At 35.7% G+C, this 20805-nt stretch overlaps 1 protein-coding gene across 4 annotated transcripts in view; it reads left to right on the top strand.

Moving 5' to 3' along the window:
• The window catches only part of EML4 (EMAP like 4), a 150316-nt gene that overhangs the window by 75639 nt on the left and 53872 nt on the right, over positions 1–20805 (top strand). Inside the window, exons 3-7 of one of the 4 annotated variants that reach the window (XM_011235551.3) lie at positions 4024–4153; positions 7232–7405; positions 9304–9432; positions 10102–10127; positions 10321–10353. In XM_011235551.3, coding sequence (XP_011233853.2) covers positions 4024–4153; positions 7232–7405; positions 9304–9432; positions 10102–10127; positions 10321–10353 — 492 coding nt within the window. The remainder of the gene's footprint in view (positions 1–4023; positions 4154–7231; positions 7406–9303; positions 9433–10101; positions 10128–10320; positions 10354–20805) is intronic. The other 3 variants (XM_034659598.1, XM_034659597.1, XM_034659599.1) reach the window with 3 other exon arrangements.

Here is a 20805-nt window from a genome sequence, read left to right as displayed (position 1 = left end):
GAATTCTGCTCCAAACATAGCCAGTAGAGGGCTTTCTCTAAAATGTAAATTGGGGGGCGCCTGGGTGGCACAGCGGTTGGGCGGCTGCCTTCGGCTCAGGGCGTGATCCCGGCGTTATGGGATCGAGCCCCACATCAGGCTCCTCCGCTATGAGCCTGCTTCTTCCTCTCCCACTCCCCCTGCTTGTGTTCCCTCTCTCGCTGGCTGTCTCTATCTCTGTCAAATAAATAAATACTTTAAAAAAAAAAAAATGTAAATTGGACTAAGTCCTTTTTTCAGCTCAAACCCTTTTACTGGTCTCTATCTTCTATAGATAAAGTCTCCATGATCTGACTGCTGCTTACTTCTGCCATCTGAACTCTGTTCCCTCTTGTTCTACTTCTCACCATACAAAGAGCTTTTTGTCTACCTCCTCCCTTCCATGCACACATACACACCCTACTTTGCTATTACCTATTACATTCTTTCTGTTTCTTTACACCTACTACAATAAGATCCAAGTATCTTATCACCTACATTTTACCTGTCTTAACAGTTTGTTCGGCATTTCTTCTAGGAAATCTTTCTTGAGCTCTGTGTTCCTAATCATCTTTACAGAATCATGTGTCTTTGTACTTTCATGATATTCTGTTCATATCACTGTTACTGTACTTACCACATATTTTCATTGCCTGTGTGATTCTCTTGCAAGATTTTGAACTTCTTGATGCCAGTAACTGCCTTTTATTCTTTTGTAAACACTGTTTCATCAGGGAGTCAGCTTGGATATTCTCTCTCTCTCCCTCTTCCTTTGTCCCTTCCCCTGTTTGAGCACTCTTTTTTTTTTTTTTTTTTAAAGATTTTATTTATTTATTCGACAGAGATAGAGACAGCCAGCGAGAGAGGGAACACAAGCAGGGGGAGTGGGAGAGGAAGAAGCAGGCTCATAGCGGAGGAGCCTGATGTGGGGCTCGATCCCATAACGCCGGGATCACGCCCTGAGCCGAAGGCAAACGCTTAACCGCTGTGCCACCCAGGTGCCCCGTGTTTGAGCACTCTTGCTCTCTTTTTCAAATAATAAATTTTGGTGGTGGGGGGAGATCTAAGCAGGAAAAGAAGATCCAGCAAATGAGAGTCAGAAAAAATATGAGAGAGCTAAGAAGAAATTTAGGCAAAGGCAGCATCCTAGAAACTAAGGACATTGTCCTTGCCTGAATACTGTCCTTGCCTGAATGATCAGTAGTATTCGATGCTGAAGGAACGTTGAGCAAGATAAGGACTGGAAAGTATCCATTGAATTTAGTGACAAAGAACCAAGATCACCATCTTGGCAAGAAAAATGTCTGTGAAGTGGTTAGATGATAGCCAGATTGCAGAAGGTTGAGGTGCATTCCTTCCAGAAATACACAAGGATTCCAATTTCTTCACATCCTTTTCAACACTTGCATTTTTTTTGTTTTTGGTTTTGATATAGTAGCTATAATAAAATAGGTATATAGCTCTAGTACCATACATAATGGGTGTTATTGATCTCCTTTTTGAGGTGAGGTTTGGGACATGGAAAGAGCATAGAAAGTGGATTGCAGACTATACGTTTGTATGTTTTTATGTAGTGGTTAACAGGGCTTTCTTGGTATGTAACAAAAAATTTAAAAAATTATATTTCAAAACCAGCTGTTGATATAGCAAAAGCAGTGCTCAGAGGATAATCTGTAGCTGTAAATGCCTGTGCTAATACAGATCTCAAATCAGTAACCTAACTTTAAAGAGGTAGAAAAAGAATACTAAACCCAATGCAATGTTAGCAGAGGGAAAGAAAATATAAAGATTAGTGATAGAGAACAGAAAAAGCAAGAGAACCAGTGTAACCAAAAGTTGATTTTTTTAAAAGATCAGCAAATGTGACAAGCTTTTAGGTAGAATGAAAAAGAAGGAAGATTTAAATTGCTAAAATCAGAAATGAAAGTGGGAACCTTTCAGAAATAAAAGGATTATAAGAGAGCGTTATGAACAATTTACATCATATTGTCTTATTGAAAAATGGGCAAAGGACTTGAGTGGATAATTCTCTAAAGATATACAAATGGCCAAGAAACTCCGTGAGATTCTCATTAGAGAAATGCAAATCAAAACCACAGTGAAATGGCAGTTAATATTAACTGAGCACTTTATATTAATTTTAGCTATAATTTAAAAAAATGCGGGCCACCTGGGTGGCTCAGTCAGTTAAGCGTCTGACTCTTGATTTTTTACTCAGGTCATGTTCTCAGGGTGGTGAGATTGAGCCCCATGGCAGGCTGTACACTCAGTGGGGAGTGTGCTTGAGATTCTCTCCCTCTCCCTTTCTCTCTGCCCCTTTGCAAAATAAATATCTTTTTTTATAAAATGAATATAGCAAGTGTTCGAAAGGATGTGGTGAAATAAGAATCCTTTATACATTGCTGGTGGGATTGTAAATGGTACAGCTGCTGTGTTAATGGTTCCTCATTAAGTAATACATAAAATATCCATGTGACCCAGTGGTTCTACTCCTTAGTTCTATACCCAAAAGAGTTGAAAACAGATGTTCGAATGAAAACTTGCATGCAAATGTTTATGGCAGCGCAATTCATATTAGCCTAAAGATTGAAACAATCCAGATGTCCCTCAACAGGTAAATGGATAAACAAGATGTGGTATATTCATACAGTGGAATATTACTCAGCCATAGAAAGTAATAAAGTATTCATACATGCTGCCACATGGATGAACCTTGAAAACATTGTGCCAAGTAAAATAAGCCAGACACAAAAGAGCACATTTGTATGATTCCATGTACATGAAGTATTCAGGATAGGCAGATATATAGAGATAGTGCAAATTAATGGTTGACATGGGCTGGGGGGAAGAAGGAGGGAATGGGGAGTGACTGTTCAGTGAGTAGAGGTGTCTGGCGTGATCAGAATGTTCTGGAATCGAATGTAGTTGCACAACATTGTGACTATACTAAATGCCGCTGAACTGTGTACCTTTTTAAATGCTTAAAATGGTAAATTTTGTTACAAGTATTTTACCACAATAAAAAAAAAAAGCTGTCAGTACAAGGAGTCACCTGTTTGACAGAGTAGCAGTAGATCTGATGACTGATGATATTAGCATAATTTAGAAGTTACTGTACATTCTTATAAGTGAAAATTTTCCTGGGAAATTTCAAAAAGTAAATACGATAGGTTTCCATCTTCCTTTCTTCTGAATTATTTGGTCTGAGGTTAGGTCTAGGAATCCCTGTATTAAGGAAACATTATAGATGATTATGATACGAGTGGCCCCCAGCAGCTTGTTCTTGTCAAAAATGCAGTGTTATGCCATCAAATATGGAACAGTCTAGGGTGCCAAATATTTTAGGCTCTATACACAAAAGTTTTTTGCTCTGTGTTTTTATGAGGAGAAGCAAGCAAACAAAGATGAGATTGGCCAAGTTAGGTTTTGTACGTATGTGAGAAAATTGAGTCCAAAAGTTCAAAACTGTTCTCTATTCTCAAATTTTTAAATGAACTTGCCCCTGTTTTATCTTGTAACTTTGAATCTTCCTAACCACACCAGCATACCTATCACATATTTCCAGTCCTTCTACTATGTAAATTAAGAAAGCAGAGGTTGCTTTATACGTTTATGTTTTATTTATATGGAATAACTCAGATTTAACATTTTTGGTTCTAGGATTTCTAAATAATTTGATTTCAATAGAACCTGTGTGATTTCTGAAAATCGGTGTTGTGGAAATCTGTGATTTACATTGCATCATGTGTTTTAAAGCTGCTATGTGTAGAGGGCAAACCATTTTGCTAGAGACTGTCTAGCTACAGTGTACTAATTTGGCATGGCCTTTTTATAAGTCTGTTTTGATGAGATTAAGTTTAGAGACACTAATATTGTATGCTGCATACCAGAGGGAGCAGTTTGCTTACTTAGTTCTAAACACTAATGGACTTAATTTTTTAAACTCCCAATTTTTGAGGAGTATTTTGAAGTTTGATGTAAAAATCTTTTCTTAACCACTTTTAGGCCAGCCAGGCCTTCGAGAAGCTATTTCTATGTCCTGTATAACCAACGGGAGTGGTGCAAACAGAAAGCCAAGCCACACCAGCTCTGTCGCAATTGCAAGGAAAGAAACTCTTTCATCTGCTGCTAAAAGGTATCCATTTGTAAGGGAAAGAAAAGCTAACATTGCAAAATTGTCTGAAAGTGATCATTCATTCTACTTTTGAAAAAAAAATGAAATAAAGATGTATGGAATTAAAGTGAGCATGTCCTTTGAATTCTTAACTGTGAATGTAGACTACTCTCACCCCGTTTGCATTCATGTTATCTATCCAGTTGTGTGAGGAAGCTTTTGCGTTCTTACTGAAGGAAGTATTTTTCATTTCCTGGTTTTGTTTGGTTTCTTTTTAACCAGCATTTGTTGATGAGATAAGCATCACTATATTTAATTATATAAGCAAATTTTCTATAGCAAGCAGTGCATTTGATACATGAGTTTTTAAAGGGGAAAAAGACTCTTCAGTATATATATGTTAGTGGAGGCTGAACACTATTGTAACTTTTATTCTTTAACCATGACTATAAAATTAAGACATAATTCAAAATATTATAGTACCGTTGTGTGTGTGTGTGTGTGTGTGTGTGTGTGTGTGTGTGTGTGTTAGGGGATGGTAGGCAGGCAGTAGACATACTGCAGAAAAAATGTTTCAGTAAACTACAGATTTACATTCTATATGTTCTTTTCATTAATAAATTAATCTGTTGTTTCGGTAAAATTGCTTTACAGAATTTTTCCACTTTGTGTAATTCCTAGCAAGTTATCCCATATAGAATTTGGAGAGACCATAAGAAATCAACTACATAATCTTACAACTGTTTTCTTCAAAGAATAACTGAGGGAAAACCTCAAGTAATGGAATAATATTTAAAATGTATTGATAGAAAATGGTTGTCTTAATAAATTAATGCGAGTGACTGAATTATTCATCAATGTGGATTTATAGATGTTAACCAAACATTTGGCTACAGGAATGGCGAAGAACTGACAAGATCTTTAGGCCTTTTGTTTTATTTATTATTTTATTATTATTTTTAAGATCTTTTATTTTTAAGTGATCTCTACCCCCAATGTGGGCTCAAACTTAAAACCCTGAGACCAAGAGTTGCATGCTCCACGACTGAACCGGCCAGGCACCCTGATCTTTAGACCTTTTAAAGGCCCCTCCAAAGCATGCCAAAATGTATTGCCTATGCTTCCCTTTTAGGAGAAAAGGACAAATTATAAAAAAACAAATGCATTGTGGAAATTTTTAATATTTTTAATAAACTTCCTTGTATTTAATAATAGTTTGGGTTCAGCCCATTTTTTCTTATGTAACTGTAGTCCTGTACAGTGATCAGTCTTATGCACAATAGTAACTCAGTAATCTTAAGAACAGCTTTTTACTTTATGGTGCAAAGGCTCTGGACTTTGCTTTTAAATCCCTAGGAGGAAAATCTCTTTTAGGTTGTACCGGGCCCACATAAGACTGGTGGCCTGTGCGTTCAGGATAGTTTGAAGATCAACAAGAAAGAATTTCTAAGTCAGTTTTAAATTTCAGAGTTAGTCTGATATTTTTGAGGTAGAACTGTATTTCTCAGCACATACTTTAGTACTATATTTCTCAGCACATACTTTTAAAAAGTGAACAATAAATAGACAGTTGGGGGCTGGTCTGAAGTCAGAAGATATCGGAACTGAATCAGATTAAATGTCATTTTAAAAATTATATTTTAGGGGCGCCTGGGTGGCTCAGTAGGTTAAACATCCAGCTCTTGGTTTTGGCTCAGGTCATGATCTCATGGGACAAGGGATCGAGCCACTTGTTGGGCTCCAAGCTCAGCAGGGAGTCTGGTTGAGCTTCTCTCCCTCTGCCCCTCCACCCCCACACACACGTGTGTGCATGTGCGCTCTTTAATTAATTAAAAATTATATTTTACAATTTTAACTATTGCTATGTGATAAATTGTATTTGCTATGTATATTTGTTTAAAATGTTCTTAAACATACTTCCTTGTAGACTATGCACCTTATAGTCAAATTATAAGATGCGCTTTGATTAAGAGCTGTAGACAGTTGATAGCTTTCTGCCTTTTCAACCATGGAATTCAGGTCTTGATTTCATCTGGTTTTTAATATTGTTAAAAATGTGCAATATAAGGACTCTTATCCAATGATTGGGAATGGCAGGTGCTTCATTAAATAAGAGTCAAAAGTGCAGAATCACAAGAATTTATACGTGAATATCTTAAATATTTTAACTCTAAATATATTCGCAAAGATGTGTCAGTTTTTTTTATGAAAGGCCAGGCTTCCCACCCTCTTTCTAATTGTGTCTGATTAGATTCCTTGTTAGCTATCTTGCATAAAATACACCCAGAAATTATTTTTTATAATTTTTACTTTCAACTTTAAGACTGAGCAAGAAATTTAAAACTCTTGCAAAACAAGGTTTTAGAACCCATCTCTTCCTCTTATAATTTTTTTCCCCTCAATTTTGTATAATTGTCTCACCTACATAAAATTTAACGGCAATTTTTTTTAGTAACTCTATTTTATGGAGTCTTCCAGAGCATTCAGCTTAGTTTTCATGGAAATTATAGTTCTTTTTTTTCTGTGTGTATTTTGTCAGTTTTCTTTATATTTAATTAATTTACGTAATTGAAATGATCAGTGCAATTGACATAAACACATTCTGGATTGATGGGGGGGATACCTGCAATTCCTGATAAAATTAAAACTCAACTGGCAGGAGGAGAAAAACACAGAAGAAATGGGAATCAGAATAATCTACTAAACATAGGGGTTTGTGTGCCTTGACATCATTCAGTATGTTTTAAAAAGGTAATGGAAAGTGTCACTGATGTTCTGATTTGGGTAAGTTGAAGTCAGTAAAGAGAGCTGCTGTTGTTACCCAAAATCTGCCAAGATGGCAAAATGCATTGGGCCATTTTGGTCCCAAAACAATCTTCATAGGATATATTGCCTTAGAATTCTTATAAATTCTTTACTGAAGATTTTAATAGCTTCCAGAATTTTCAAAGAAATATTTTCATCATTAAATGAAAACAGTGTAAATTGTATTACTTGTATGATTTAGGATTTTGAATTCTATAATCACTTTTTCCATCGTTTGAAATATCTTTTATTTGTTTAAATATGTGTTGTTCCATGTTATACTTTATTTTACAGTGGTACAGAAAAAAAGAAAGAAAAACCACAAGGACAGAGAGAAAAAAAAGAGGAATCTCATTCTAATGATCAAAGTCCACAAATTCGAGCATCACCTTCTCCCCAGCCCTCTTCACAACCTCTCCAAATACACAGACAAACTCAAGAAAGCAAGAATTCTACTCCCACCAAAAGGTTTTAACTGTCCCCAAGTACAGAGCTAGGGAATGGTTGTAATGATACCTAAATTCTGAACTTGAGAAAAGTTGGCATCCATGGATTCCAAGAGAAAAGCCTGGTGGCTTCCCACCACCACCACTTCTTTGTTGCTAAAATCTATATTTTAGCACTTTGGAGAACGAAGATTTAAGTTTAAAATTTCTCAGTTAAAACTGGAAAAAAGAAAACCTCAGTTACAATCAATTTGGTGAAAGGAAGGCCGTAACTACCTACTCTAATACCAAACAATATTTTTATAATAAAATTACAAAAATTTATATTAACTATGCATAAATTTATAACCATGGACAGAAAATTGCCATATGTAATTATCCTCCTCATATTTTGGCATCATTACAACCTTGAACTTGCAAGGGCCCTTCTCCGCAAATGGCTCTTCATTGTGACTGCATCTCAGTTTCAGTTTTGGGTTTTGGGAGGATAAGTTCTTGCTAGAGTGGAGAAATAAATCCATTTCACCTGGTCTTTTCTATGCTAAAGGCTTGCTTGAGGGCTTCTCTCTGTGTCTGTAATAATTAATATTTTAAAGTTATGAGAGGGGGAGAAGGGAAAAACATTCTAACGTTGTTTGTGAGCCTAAATTGGGGATCTAAACCTGCATGCTGGAAGTTCAGTTCTACACCTGCCTTATAATCAAATATTTAGACCAACTTAATGAAATTTGCCTGCTTAGAAATGCTGATTCAAGCTTTATGATTAGGTATAGATATACTTTATTCATCATACTTCTGCTTGGAAATCTCAGGAAAGTATTAAACCATTCCCAGAACTAGCTAGGATTTTAGTAAAATAAATGACAACCATTCCTCAAAGATTTAATCATAATATATTTTTATTTAATCAATGTAATATTCTGCCTCAAATCCCTAAAAGAAATTTGGGAAAACAAAACACTCTTCATTTGATTGATGCATGTTTAACTTAAAAAAAAAAAAAAAGTGCTTTGTCTGTGTGTCTCACACAGATTTTTATGCTATCTAAATGGTTTGTAATTTTTTTTGCCTGGTCTCATGTGGAGTTTTTCTTGGAAATAGTTTATTAATGTTATGTAACTTTGGATTGTGTGTGGTTAAAGGTGGCTTTTTTATAATCAATCTCTTTAAGGTTCTGATTTGACTTGGTATCTTCTTTGTCCCAGATCTTTTTTTTCAGCTTCTTAAGGTCTCCTGGAAATGTGCTTGCCATTCTAAATTGCTCTTTGGATATACTGTTGCAAGAAGTGTTGGAGACTGGATGAGTGGTAGGACAGTTAGCAATGCAGCTGAAAAATCATTTATAAATCAAATATTTCATTTATAAATATATGGAATCATTGATAATACAACATTCTTGTGTTAAGTCATGTTTATTTCCGATCATGGGTAAAAATTGTCTTTAAAGGATGTCACAGGAGTTTTACCTTTAATCCCACGTTTTACTTAGAAAGTGTCATTTGTACCATATATAATCTAGTTACACAAGAATATAAAAGCTGAAAACAGCTTTGTAATTACTATGAAAAAGTACAGGTTTTTTCACAAATACACTGTTTCACAAATTATGAGAAATATTTTACTCAGGGATTTAAGCATGTGTGTTTTTTCTGTTAAAAAGTACAGATTTATTTTTTAATCAAGTAGTATTTGTTCTAGTGAATCTTGTGAATAATACTGAAAATTATAAAAAGACTTGGTCATTGCCTTGTTTAGCTCCTTCACTCATCCAGGCAGAACCTTGCAACTAATCCTTCCTTCTCTTTTCTGGATTAGCTTTAAGGAAATGTTTTGCTGCTTTTATGTTCTATTTAAGCTGTCAATTACGTATCATCACTACTCACTGAATTTTTCTCTAAGAAATGTATATGTTTCTTCTAGCATAAAACGACCACCGACAGCTGAAAAGTCTCATAATTCATGGGAAAATTCAGATGAGAGTCGTAATAAATTATTGAGAGCAGTTTCAACATCAAAATTAATATCAAAAGTTATAAAAAATACAGACAAGTAAGTATCACACTTTCTCAGTTATATCTGAAAATTAATAATTCTGTGACTGTCATGCTTTCATGTACAATTATATGCCTTCTTTGGATCACTTTTTTTAAAAATCTATATTTACCTTTTTTTCTTCTAAGTGTACAAAAAAAAAAAAAAGAAAAAGCTATCTTCCTGTTAATGTTCCCCATTCAAATAATAAATCTCACAAATCCTCTAAGATTTGAATGTTTTTTTGTAAGTTCTTTCTATGCTTTCACTGTTTAGATGATCTTATGGAACATTCATTGTTTCATAAAACAGTGTATATTAGGGGCTCCTGGGTGGCTCAGTTAGTTAAGCGTCTGCCTTCAGCTCAGGTCATGTCCCAGGACCCTGAGGTCAAGCCCTGTATCAGGCTCCCTACTCAGTTGGGATCCTGCTTCTCCCCCTCCCTCTGCCCGTCCTCCCCACTTGTGCTCTCTCTCTTTCTCAAATAAATAAAATCTTTTTTTAAAAATGTATATATTCATAGTTGAGACTAGTGACAAACTTAAAAAACACTGATGTCTGAATTTCACTTCTAAAGATTTATCTTGGGTGTGGCCTAGACACTGAAGCTTTTATAATTTCTTTAGGTGATTCTAATGGTAAGCCAAGTAAAATTATAACATAAACGTCTTTGAATTTTTTTTGTAGGCATAAAGATGTCATCATCAACCAAGGTAAATTAAAAATCCTTTTTTAAAAAAATATTTATCTTTTTCTACACTGGTTAAATTTTTGCTAATTGTTAGGAATATTGGCTTATTTTCACTGTACTTTATTAGCTCATAATAAAGAGAAGTGCATTTATTATAGTCATTTAAGAAAATGCCCAGTTTTTATTGTAAGATATGTCATTTTTGTCTCAACCAGCAAAAATGTCAACCCGTGAAAAAAACAACCAAGGTAAGAATAAGCTACACAGTTGGTCGCCTTCTAAGTTAATTTCTTCCTGGATCTCTTATTTGGCTTTTCATTATTTATACTATATGACTTTCCTCTTAATACAAGAAATAGGATAAATTTGGCCTAGTGAATCCAACTATTTTTCTAAAAATCTATTTTATTTCTGTGAGCTCTGAAGATTCATGGGCAGCAGTAGAGATAAATATGTCATTACAAAAAGGTATAAAATACTAAAGAGAATTTCCCCTGAAGAGAATTCCCCCTTTTTTTAAAAAAAACAATAAAAGTTGTTCTAAGAAAAGCCATTTAAAAGATCGATAAATTTTAACTCAATTTCCTGTCTTGCCAACCTCATTGCAAATAATCGCTCATTTCTTGAAGCTAAGACTGAATATATAATGAGTCTAGCAAACCCATTTCCTCTTGAATTTTTCTTTTATATTAATTATAATTTCTGGCTACTTGCTGTTGTTGGCTTGTTCTGACCAAAAAAGAACAGACTTTCTATAAATGTGTATTTAATTTAATTGCAAAGTAGGTAAGTTCTATTACATCAGGTTTATATTCTCCTTATATTGCCTGCAAATTTAATTGAAGCATGCTGTTCTAAATGAAAGCATGTCCTCTCTGTGCATGCTTTTTACAGCTCATTTCTATGTGTCATAGTTATCTTTTTTTTCTGGGTTATTTTATTAACTAGATAGGATGTGGTTAAAATTTTTGTTAGAGATTACCTCGATTGCTGTGGATTTTTACTATTTTTTATTCTAATAAGAATATTTGTAATCTTCTTTGGATCATTTGTTTTTACATAGAAATTCTAAATGAAGTTGATTTTTGCTGTCATTCTTCTATATAGTTAGGTCATATCTTCTCCCTCTTTTATAATTAAGTATATAGCTTAAGTAATGGTTGAAAGGGAAAAATGAAAATTTATTTATAGACAATTCTTATATATCAAAACATTTTTTAAAAATAGAGGTAGTGATAAATAGCGGAAAGAGCTGTGACTGGAGAGGCTCTGTCTAGAATTTGGTCCTGGCTCTTCTGTATGATAAATAGCCTTGTGACCTAGGCAAAATGACAGTGTCTCTGAGTTAGTTTTCTAATCTGAGAATACTACCTATAAAGCTTACTTCACATGACTGCTGACGAATGAAATAATGTATATGAAAGCACTTTAGGGTGCCTGGGTGGCTCAGTTAAGCATCTGCCTTCAGTTCAGGTCATGATCCCCAGGTCCTGGGATTGAGCCCCTTTGGGCTCTGTGCTCCATGGGGAGACTGCTTCTCCCTCTCCTTCTGCCCTTCCCCCACTCACTCGTGCTCACTCTTTCTCAAATAAATAAATAAAATCTCTGTTAAAAAAAAAAAGTATCCTGGGGCGCCTGGGTGGCTCAGTCATTAAGCACCTGCCTTGGGCTCAGGGCGTAATACCAGGGTCCTGGGATCGAGCCCCGCATCGGGCTCCCTGCTCTGCTGAGAGCCTGCTGCTTCCTCTCCCGCTCCCCCTGCTTGTGTTCCCTCTCTCGCTGGCTGTCTCTCTCTCTGTCGAATAAATAAAATCTTTAAAAAAATAAATAAATAAAAAATAAATAAATAAAAGTTTCCTGCAAGCAGGAGGAGGGGCAGAGGAAGAGGAAGAAGCAGGCAGCAGGCTCCTCCCTGAGCAGAGAGCCTGACGTGGAGCTCCATCCCAGGACCCAGGGATCATGACCCAGCCAAAGGCAGATGCTTAACCAGCTGAGCCACCCAAGTGCCCCAATAAGTATAATCTTTAAAAAAAAGAAGAAGAAGAAAGCACTTTATTTTCTTTTAAAGATTTTATTTTATTTATTTGAGAGAGAAAGGGAAAGAGAAAGAGAACGAACAAGCAAGGGGAGCAGCAGGCAGGGGGAGAGGAGCCGACTCCCTGATGAACAAGGAAACCGATGCGGGACTCGATCCCAGGATCATGACCTGAGCTGAAGGCAGATGCTTAAGCAACTAAACCACCCAGGCATCCCGAAGAAAGCACTTTAAAAATAGAAAACATTGTACAACTCTATAAAACGGTTCTGTTATTATTACATATTTTGCCAAAGAGCTCAAATTTGTAAGATCCTTACAGAGCTGCCTGCCACTTTCTCATGTTGTGGTATGTTCTGTGGAAGGAAAAACGAACATAAGATTAGTATATAGTAAGTGAGTGGTTTGCATTGGTGACAGTTTTCAAAGCCATTCAGGTAAGCAGACAAATAAATGTATTTAAGAGGGAAGGATTTTGCTACAGAATGATCACTAAGCAGTATCTAGGAAGAAGGATCAAATGAAAAGCTAGGAAAGGAGATAGAAAAATAAATTCTCTTAAAAGAATTTTAATTCAAAAATGAAGAAGGATCAAATGAAAAGCTAGGAAAGGAGATAGAAAAATAAATTCTCTTAAAAGAATTTTAATTCAAAAATGAAGAAGGATCAAATGAAAAGCTAGGAAAGGAGATAGAAAAATAAATTCTCTTAAAAGAATTTTAATTCAAAAATGAAGAAGGATCAAATGAAAAGCTAGGAAAGGAGATAGAAAAATAAATTCTCTTAAAAGAATTTTAATTCAAAAAGGTTGTCCCAGATGTTGGAATTTAATAATGTCAAGTGTTGCTTGCATTAAGCCTTATTTTTGGAATTTGAGTCTGTTATTTTTCCACTTTTATCTGCTATATTCTGTCTGGATATAGACTGTCACTAGAGCGTACCTTCACAAAAAACTCTTGTGTTTCAGCTTGTGAGGTAGTTGAGGCCTAATTGTAATTGAGACAGAGCCTATAGAAAGTAGATGGATTCTAGATGGTTTAAGAGATAAAATAGGGTATGGGAGGTAAGGAACAGCAAGACCTATCTATGAAGAATAGCGTGAGCAACTCAGTAAAATGAGGAACATTTGAGGTGGAGGAGATCTGTGGAAAAAAATAAGAGTTTTGGTTTTCAGTTTCTGTAAGACTTAATCTACTTATAGAGATGCGTAGCAAGCAACATAGTATCAGTGTTTAAACATGTATTTGGAGTCCAGAGACCAGTTTTACTATCGATTTAGCTGTATGACCTTGAGCAGGTTATTTTACCTTAAGTCTTTATTTTCTTATTATTGAGACAATCATAAACCCTCAAAGAGTTAATATAAAAATTAAAGATAATAAAATGTAGTATCTGGCACATAGTACAAAATAAATTTTAGTTGTTAATATATGTGACTCTGACTGTAAAATCTTGCACTCAAATGTGTGGAGTAAGATGAAAAGATAACTGTTATAAATAGATAATCTTCATTTGATATAAGTTGTAGATATATTTTTAAAGTTTGTATTCATTTTGCATGGCATATTTTACAACACATTTTCTTATACTTTAGGTATTAATCCAAAATATCTATCATTTTTGGACAATCTTTTAAAAATATGATTTATTAATTTCTTTAGCTCTTTTTTGACAATGACAAGTATGACTTGCTCCAAGCCATCTGCTTTGATTTGGGAAGACTATTTACATTTGGTACATTTAGGTGAGTGGTAGCAGAAAAAGCTTGACCTGAAGGGCCTGTATCCTTCAGCCACAGTAAAGTACAAGAAGAGTTATAAAATTGAATATTCTGATCAGTAGGCAGAAGGAAGAGAACTAATTAAATGCAGTAGGAGGTGGAGTGGAATGGGGTGTACACGGGATAGTCTGAGGCTAGGTGTGGGAGGAAGGACAGGTTATATCACCAAAAAGAGACTCTTACCGAGTTGTCTTTACCTGCAGTCAAATCCCTGAAACATGAACCTTTCTTCATCACTTTTCTCCCTAGTTCTATTGGATTCTTCTCCCACTGCAAGAGAAAGACTTAGCACATCAGGTTAAACTGTGAATAAGTTTTCTTATAGGGTTATTCATTGCTGGATGTTGCAGTTAGGTTCTAATATAGTACTGTTCATTTGATAAGTTACTGATAAAGTTTTTTGAGCTAACTTAGGGGACTATAAGCGCCTTTTATAAAATTATCTATTGGAGAAAATAGGTAACAATCTGACAAATTTTGTAACAAAATTAGTACAGCCTATAAATTCATTCTTATGGTAATCCAAGTATATTGTATTTTTTTAATATGGAAAATAAGTGTCATGTCCTCCTTTCTAGAGAAGAACCTGAATGTCTTCAAATTATTGCACGTTACTGGGTTTTTTTCAAGCTTAATCTTAAATCCTTTTTCTCTTGTAGCATCTTAAACTTGTGCTGTTTAGAATTAGTACATAGTTAATTAGTCTGGTCATGTTGAGAGCCTAAATGACTCAGACCCCTACTGGAGAGAAATATGCTCAATTGAGGAAAAATCATCAGTCATCAAATCTCACTCTTACTTCCTTTCATAGTGCTGCCTCACTGCTCTAAGCTTAGGTGCATTTGTGCTTAACTACCAGATCGATGCAGGAACTATAGGTGTGTTTAGACGAGAGAGCAGTTATTATAATATCTTAGAGAATTGAGAAGTAACTGTCTCATACTAGCTGTCTAAAAATGACTGTAAATGAAAAATGCTTTAAAAGTCATTTTGAAATATATACTATGTAAAACACATCAGTAATTTGGTGTAGCCAAAACAGTTGTTCAAATAATCTGAAAATACTAAACTGGTTTACAAAATTGGAGAAAGGAAAAAAAAATACCTGAGTAATCTTGTCATTTTAACAGCCATTATCGTTCTGATATGTTCGTTGTTCTTTATCAGATACACATTTTTAACATTCTCTCTTTTAACAAATATTTATTGAGTGCTTATTTTGTCAGGCCCTGCCCTTAGGCACTTGGGGATATAGCAAATATGGTCTCTGCACTCTGTGGAACTTATATTCTGCATAATAAGAAAAAATAATAATGTGTCGGGGTAATACATATTAAGAAAGAAGGAGGAGAGTAGAGAGTTGCTAGTTTACATAGAGTGGTTAGGGAAGACATTTCTGATAAAGTGACATTGAACCACCTGAAGGACATGAGTGAAATATATGGATATCTGGAGAAAAGAATTTCATGAGCAGAGAAAACTGAAAGTACACAAGCCCTGAGGCGCTTTCTTGCTGTGTTAAGGGACAGCAAAGAGGTCATTGATTATAGTGTACATAAAATTTTGTATTTGTTAATCATTACATTTATTAAATAGAGATTGATTCTAAGTAACAGAAGCTTCATTAGGCACCTCACTTAGGAAAGGGAAGTAAAGTGTTAATAGCAGTAAGAGTGCAAGAATAAGAAGTATGAGACCTAGTTAGGGGTGAAATGACCTGCACCATACAAAGTTTAAAGAATCAGAATCCTGGGGCGCCTGGGTGGCACAGCGGTTAAGCGTCTGCCTTCGGCTCAGGGCGTGATCCCGGCATTATGGGTTCGAGCCCCACATCAGGCTCCTCTCCTATGAGCCTGCTTCTTCCTCTCCCACTCCCCCTGCTTGTGTTCCCTCTCTTGCTGGCTGTCTCTATCTCTGTTAAAATAAATAAATAAAATCTTTAAAAAAAAAAAAAAGAATCAGAATCCTAAATGACTGGAATTAAGAGCATGAGTTAGGAATTTGCCAAAGGGAATTATGAAAAAAAAAATAAGGGGTGCCTGGGTGGCTCAGTTGGTTAAGCGGCTGTCTTCACCTCAGGTCATGATCCCAGGGTCCTGAGATGGAGTCCCGCATTGGGCTCCCTGCTCAGTGAGGAGTCTGCTTTTCCCTCTCCCTCTTCTGCTCCCCGTGCCTGTGCTCTCTGGCTAATGTGCTCGCCCTCCCTCAAGTAAATAAATAAAATCTTTTAAAAAAAGAAAATGAAACATTATTCATCTAGTAATAAAGTTTTCCCTATCAACTCTTAAGACCTGGGACCTCAGTTTCCTCACATATAGTAGGCTTAGACTAGACTTCACTAAGAGTTGCTCTTAATAACTTTTTCAAGCTTTCTTGCAGCAAATAGAAAATGGAGAACAGTTCCCCATACCTCGACTAACTTGCTTTTAATTTACCTTTTAAAGAATTTGAATGTAGGTGACTTTGTTCATGCCATGTGCTTTCTGACTTGTTAGTTCCTGGCATGTTTTGTCCTAAAACCTGATCACGCCTCCGTAAACTGAGCATTGTATCTGAAAGAATAGCTAAAATTTATCTATAAGAATGTAAAGGATAGCAGTGTTCTGCTGACACTGTCTGTATATTGTGTTACCTACTGAGAGGGAATATATACCTGCTAAGAGGGTATGCAGTTTGAAACAAACTAAAAAAACCAAAGCCCTTAATTGAGCTACAGATAGAATTTATTCCTGTTGTTACTAAGATGGTATCCAAAACTTCGCAGTTCCAGAATTTTGGAAGAAGAATGCTAGCTTTAAGTCTGTTCTAGTGTGAGCAGGCAGAAAAGGCAGGAAACCAAGTATTGTACTTCCAAAAAATATACTCACTCCTGAAATTTAGATATTGGATCATTTTAAATAGGCAACATAAACATTACTTGTATCCCTAGGGATCTGGACTTTGTCCATGTATTCTCTGTATTTTAAAAGGAAACCAGACAGGGGAACCTTTTCTCTGTTGGAGATTTTTTTTTTTTTAAATCCTGTGAAGCAGAGACTCTTATTTCTTGATGTTGTTGTTAACAGTCTTCTAGATTAAAATATGTTTAAAGGCTGTCCAGTTATTTTTGTAATATAAACAATCCCAACTTTTAAGAATATGTGTTCTTGACATCCTCTTTTCCTTATCTTCAGCTGAAAAAGAAGTCCCAGCCTATCCCCTTTGGACATGGAGAATATGACTTTTCATAACAGAACATACTCATCTTGTGCATATTTTATTATGGTTAAAGACTTCATCTGTACTGTATTTTCACAACCCATAGGCATAAGCTTTTTTAAAAATCTAAACTAGAAAGTGTAATTAACCAGAAATCTCTCCATGTCTCAAGCATGTCAGTTAACTGAGATAGCATAGTTAGAAATCCACTCTGTCCAGAAATGGCAGTTAGACTCCATAGGTGTTTCTTACTCTGTCATTTGTTACTATTTTCCTGAAGCACTTGGAAAAGAATTCTGAAATTTGTGATTAGGCTTAGCAGAAAAGAGGTACCGTTGATCAGTGATAATACTAAAATTGCAGAAAGAACCATAGCAAATCACATGGCATGTTCCTGAACTGTGCAGTTGGTTCTGCAAGGAACAGTTTTACCAAAAATATTCTGTTGATTATTTACTTTTTTAATAAAGCTTTTTAAACTTTTTAAAGATTGTGAAATATTTTAATTTTTCTAAATATATATACAAATAATATAGCAAGCACCTGTGTACTTAGGATCCAGATTTATTAAATCTTTACATTTTGCTTTGACTCAGGTTTTTAAAAAAAAAAACATAGGGCGCCTGGGTGGTGCAATCGGTTAAGCGTCTGACTCTTAGTTTTGACTCTTAGTTTGGGCTCAGGTTGTATTCTCAGGGTCATGAGATCAAGCCCTACATTGGCTCCATGCTCCACAGAGTCTGCTTGGGATTCTCTGTCCTTCTCCCTCTGCCCCTCCCACTTGTGCCTGTTCTTGCTCTCAATAAATAAATCTTAAATAAATAAACAAACATTAAAGGTAAAGTTGAAGGCTCTCTTTAATTCTGTTTAATTAGAATTTCATTTACAGGCTTTTATTGCTCTCTTGGGACCTCCTGGTTCTCTTCCTATTATAGTTAATTGACAAAGAGGGGTTGCCTGGTGGCTCAGTCGGTTAAGCATCCGTCTTGATTTCAGGTCAGGTCATGATCTCAAGGTCATGACGTCAAGCCCTGCATCTGGCTCTTGGCTCAGCATAGTCTGCTTGTCCCTCTCCCTCTGCCCCTCCCCTCACGTGCTTGCACACGCGCTCTCTCTCAAATAAAATCTTTTAAAAACTAAAATAAAAAGAGCTAGAGGCAGGGCACCTGGGTGGCTCAGGTTGAGCATCAGGCTCTTGGTTTCGTCTTAGGTCATGATCTCATGGGTCGTGAGGTCTAGCCCCCCGCTTTGGGCCCCTACCGTGGCCTGCACGCCCAGTGGGGAGTCTGCTTGAAGAGTCTCTCCCTCTGCCCCTCCCCCCCACTTGTGCTCATGCTCTCTAAAATAAATAGATCTTTTTTTTAAAAAAAAGAGCTAGAGAGATAAATATATTGCTATCTGAAGCTTCTCTTTTGAATTTATTTTTAAAAAATCCAACTTGGTGTATTCAGATAAAATTTTTAAAAATTTAATTCAGTGCTTAAAATAGCTTTTCTTGCTGATGTGAGTGATTTGAGGGAGTTTTTAAAATACAACCATATTAAAAAAATACAACCATATTTTGCTTAGTTCAGAAAAGTTTTCAGCAATATAGCAGTAAGTCTTTTGGAAGTTTTATGTTTCAATGTTGGACTAGACTTTCCCATCTTTTCCCAAAGAAAGCCTTTTTCAGGTAATAAAAATAATCCAGAATGCTTAAGTAAACGCCCATATCTGATTATCTTGAAGTGATTTTATGACGGAGTTAAACAAAATAACAAGGAGAAATCTGATTAAAGGAGGTTTAGATTCAAGAAAGTAACTACAGGTGTGCTTATTACTGTCATTAGTATAAGGGTTGATTAGCAGTTACGCAAGACTGGGTTATATCTCTGTTGTAAGCTCCTAAGGGGCTAGGTTCACTTCTTTTATATCTTTGTTGTGTACCCTCACCCCATCCCCCCTGCCCCTATGTAGTTAAGAATTCAGCAAAATTTACCAGCCAGTAGAAGTCTGCCTATAGAACAAAGAAAATTAAGGTAGCATTTTACTACTTGGTCATATTTTTCAGACCTGGGCTCTTGTCCTAGCAAGTAAAACTATGTAGTATTTGGCAAGCACCTCCAACTAAGAATTTTTTAAATCCTCAAAATAGGAGGGTTAGATTATAGCCTTCTAAATTCACACCCCTTTTTTTATTTGGGGATCTACATTTTATCTATTTTTATAGCTAGACCTTTGAAAAGAGGTGAAATTTAGGGGCACCTGGGTGGCTCAGTCGTTTAGCCCAGTATATGCTGAATATCATTTCAGTGTGTGATGAATACAAAAAAGACATTGACGTATTTTGCTTTTTTTCATACTAAGACTCAAAAATCTGTATTGTACAGTTACAGCATATCTCAATTCAGACTAGCCACATTCTAAGTGTTCAGAACCAGAGGCTATTGTTTTGGATGCTGCAGGTCTAAAACATAGTTTTACAATAAAAATGTTTCACAAGTTCTAAATCATAAACAAAATTTTGGAATACAGTCTAAAAACTCATTTGACCTCTCTGAGCCTTAGTTTCCCCTTCTCTAAAAGTAGGGGGTTGGACTAGGTGAACTCTTAAATTTCTGAGAGTTCCAACATTATATGTGTCTAGAGAAACAAACTAATGGTATTTTGGTACTGATTATAGTATTTTTATCAACAGTATCCCACAGAATTTCTTCTTTTATAATTAAACTGTCATTGATCAGATTCAAGTAAGAATATTTAGGCACACTTGGGTGGCTCAGTCGATTAAGTGTCTGACTCTTGATTTTGGCTCAGATCATGATCTCAGGGTTGAGACCACGCTGGGCATGGAGGGCTGCTTGAGATTCTCCTCCTCTCTTTGCCCCTCCCCCCGTTTCTTAAAAACTTTTGTTTATTTGGCATAAACTTGTAAGTGGTAAAGCTGGAATTCAAACCAAGGTCTGTCTTGATCACAAATCTTGTATTCTCTCCACTATACTGTATAACCTCCTATTCAGTCCAAGGAATTTTCACAGTGACAAGTAAGAGATAAAACATTGAGATAAATTACATTTCACTAAAAGGCAGTTTCATTATTGAATACTGAGAAGCTCTATACTGTGTTTACTAATTATCATGAGATAGTTTAGTAATTCTTTTCCTCAGATTTTTTTCTGGACCACTAGAAAATATAACTGATCTCATAATCTTCTTTGACTGGTCCCATGGCCCATCGCTTCTTGACTTTCATGGTCCTGTAGTTCTATGGTGAGAGCAGCCAGAAAGTAGCATTGGAGTAAAACAGACAAATGGACTGTTAAGTCCTTTGACTGTAAGGTCAAGAAGTCTGACAGCCTCAAGAACAAGTTTGTAGTGAAAATCTATACTCAACAATGGTTGAGGAGAAAAGAGACTGTAATTTGACTATATTTTACCTGATTCCCAAGGTAAAGACTATTCTTTTTAAGAAAAAAAAAAAAAAAGGTGGGCCAAAGGTGTGTTTTCACATGGTATTTCCCCTTTTTTTTCCACAAGGATTAAATATTTAAGGATTTGGGAGATAATAAACTATAGATTTCCCATTTCTCTTGAAAAAAATGAGAATATCTAGCAACACTAGGCCCACAGGTTTCATGAGCATGGAGTGTGCCAGTGGTCCCAGAGTCCCAGTCAATCATCCTGTATTCTCTCACTGTTCTCATTTTG

Source organism: Ailuropoda melanoleuca, chromosome 4 (genome assembly GCF_002007445.2).
Source record: "Ailuropoda melanoleuca isolate Jingjing chromosome 4, ASM200744v2, whole genome shotgun sequence".
Classification (NCBI taxonomy): Eukaryota; Metazoa; Chordata; class Mammalia; order Carnivora; family Ursidae; genus Ailuropoda; species Ailuropoda melanoleuca.
Note: the sequence above shows the minus strand (reverse complement) of the source record. Positions and strands in the feature narration are given on the sequence as shown.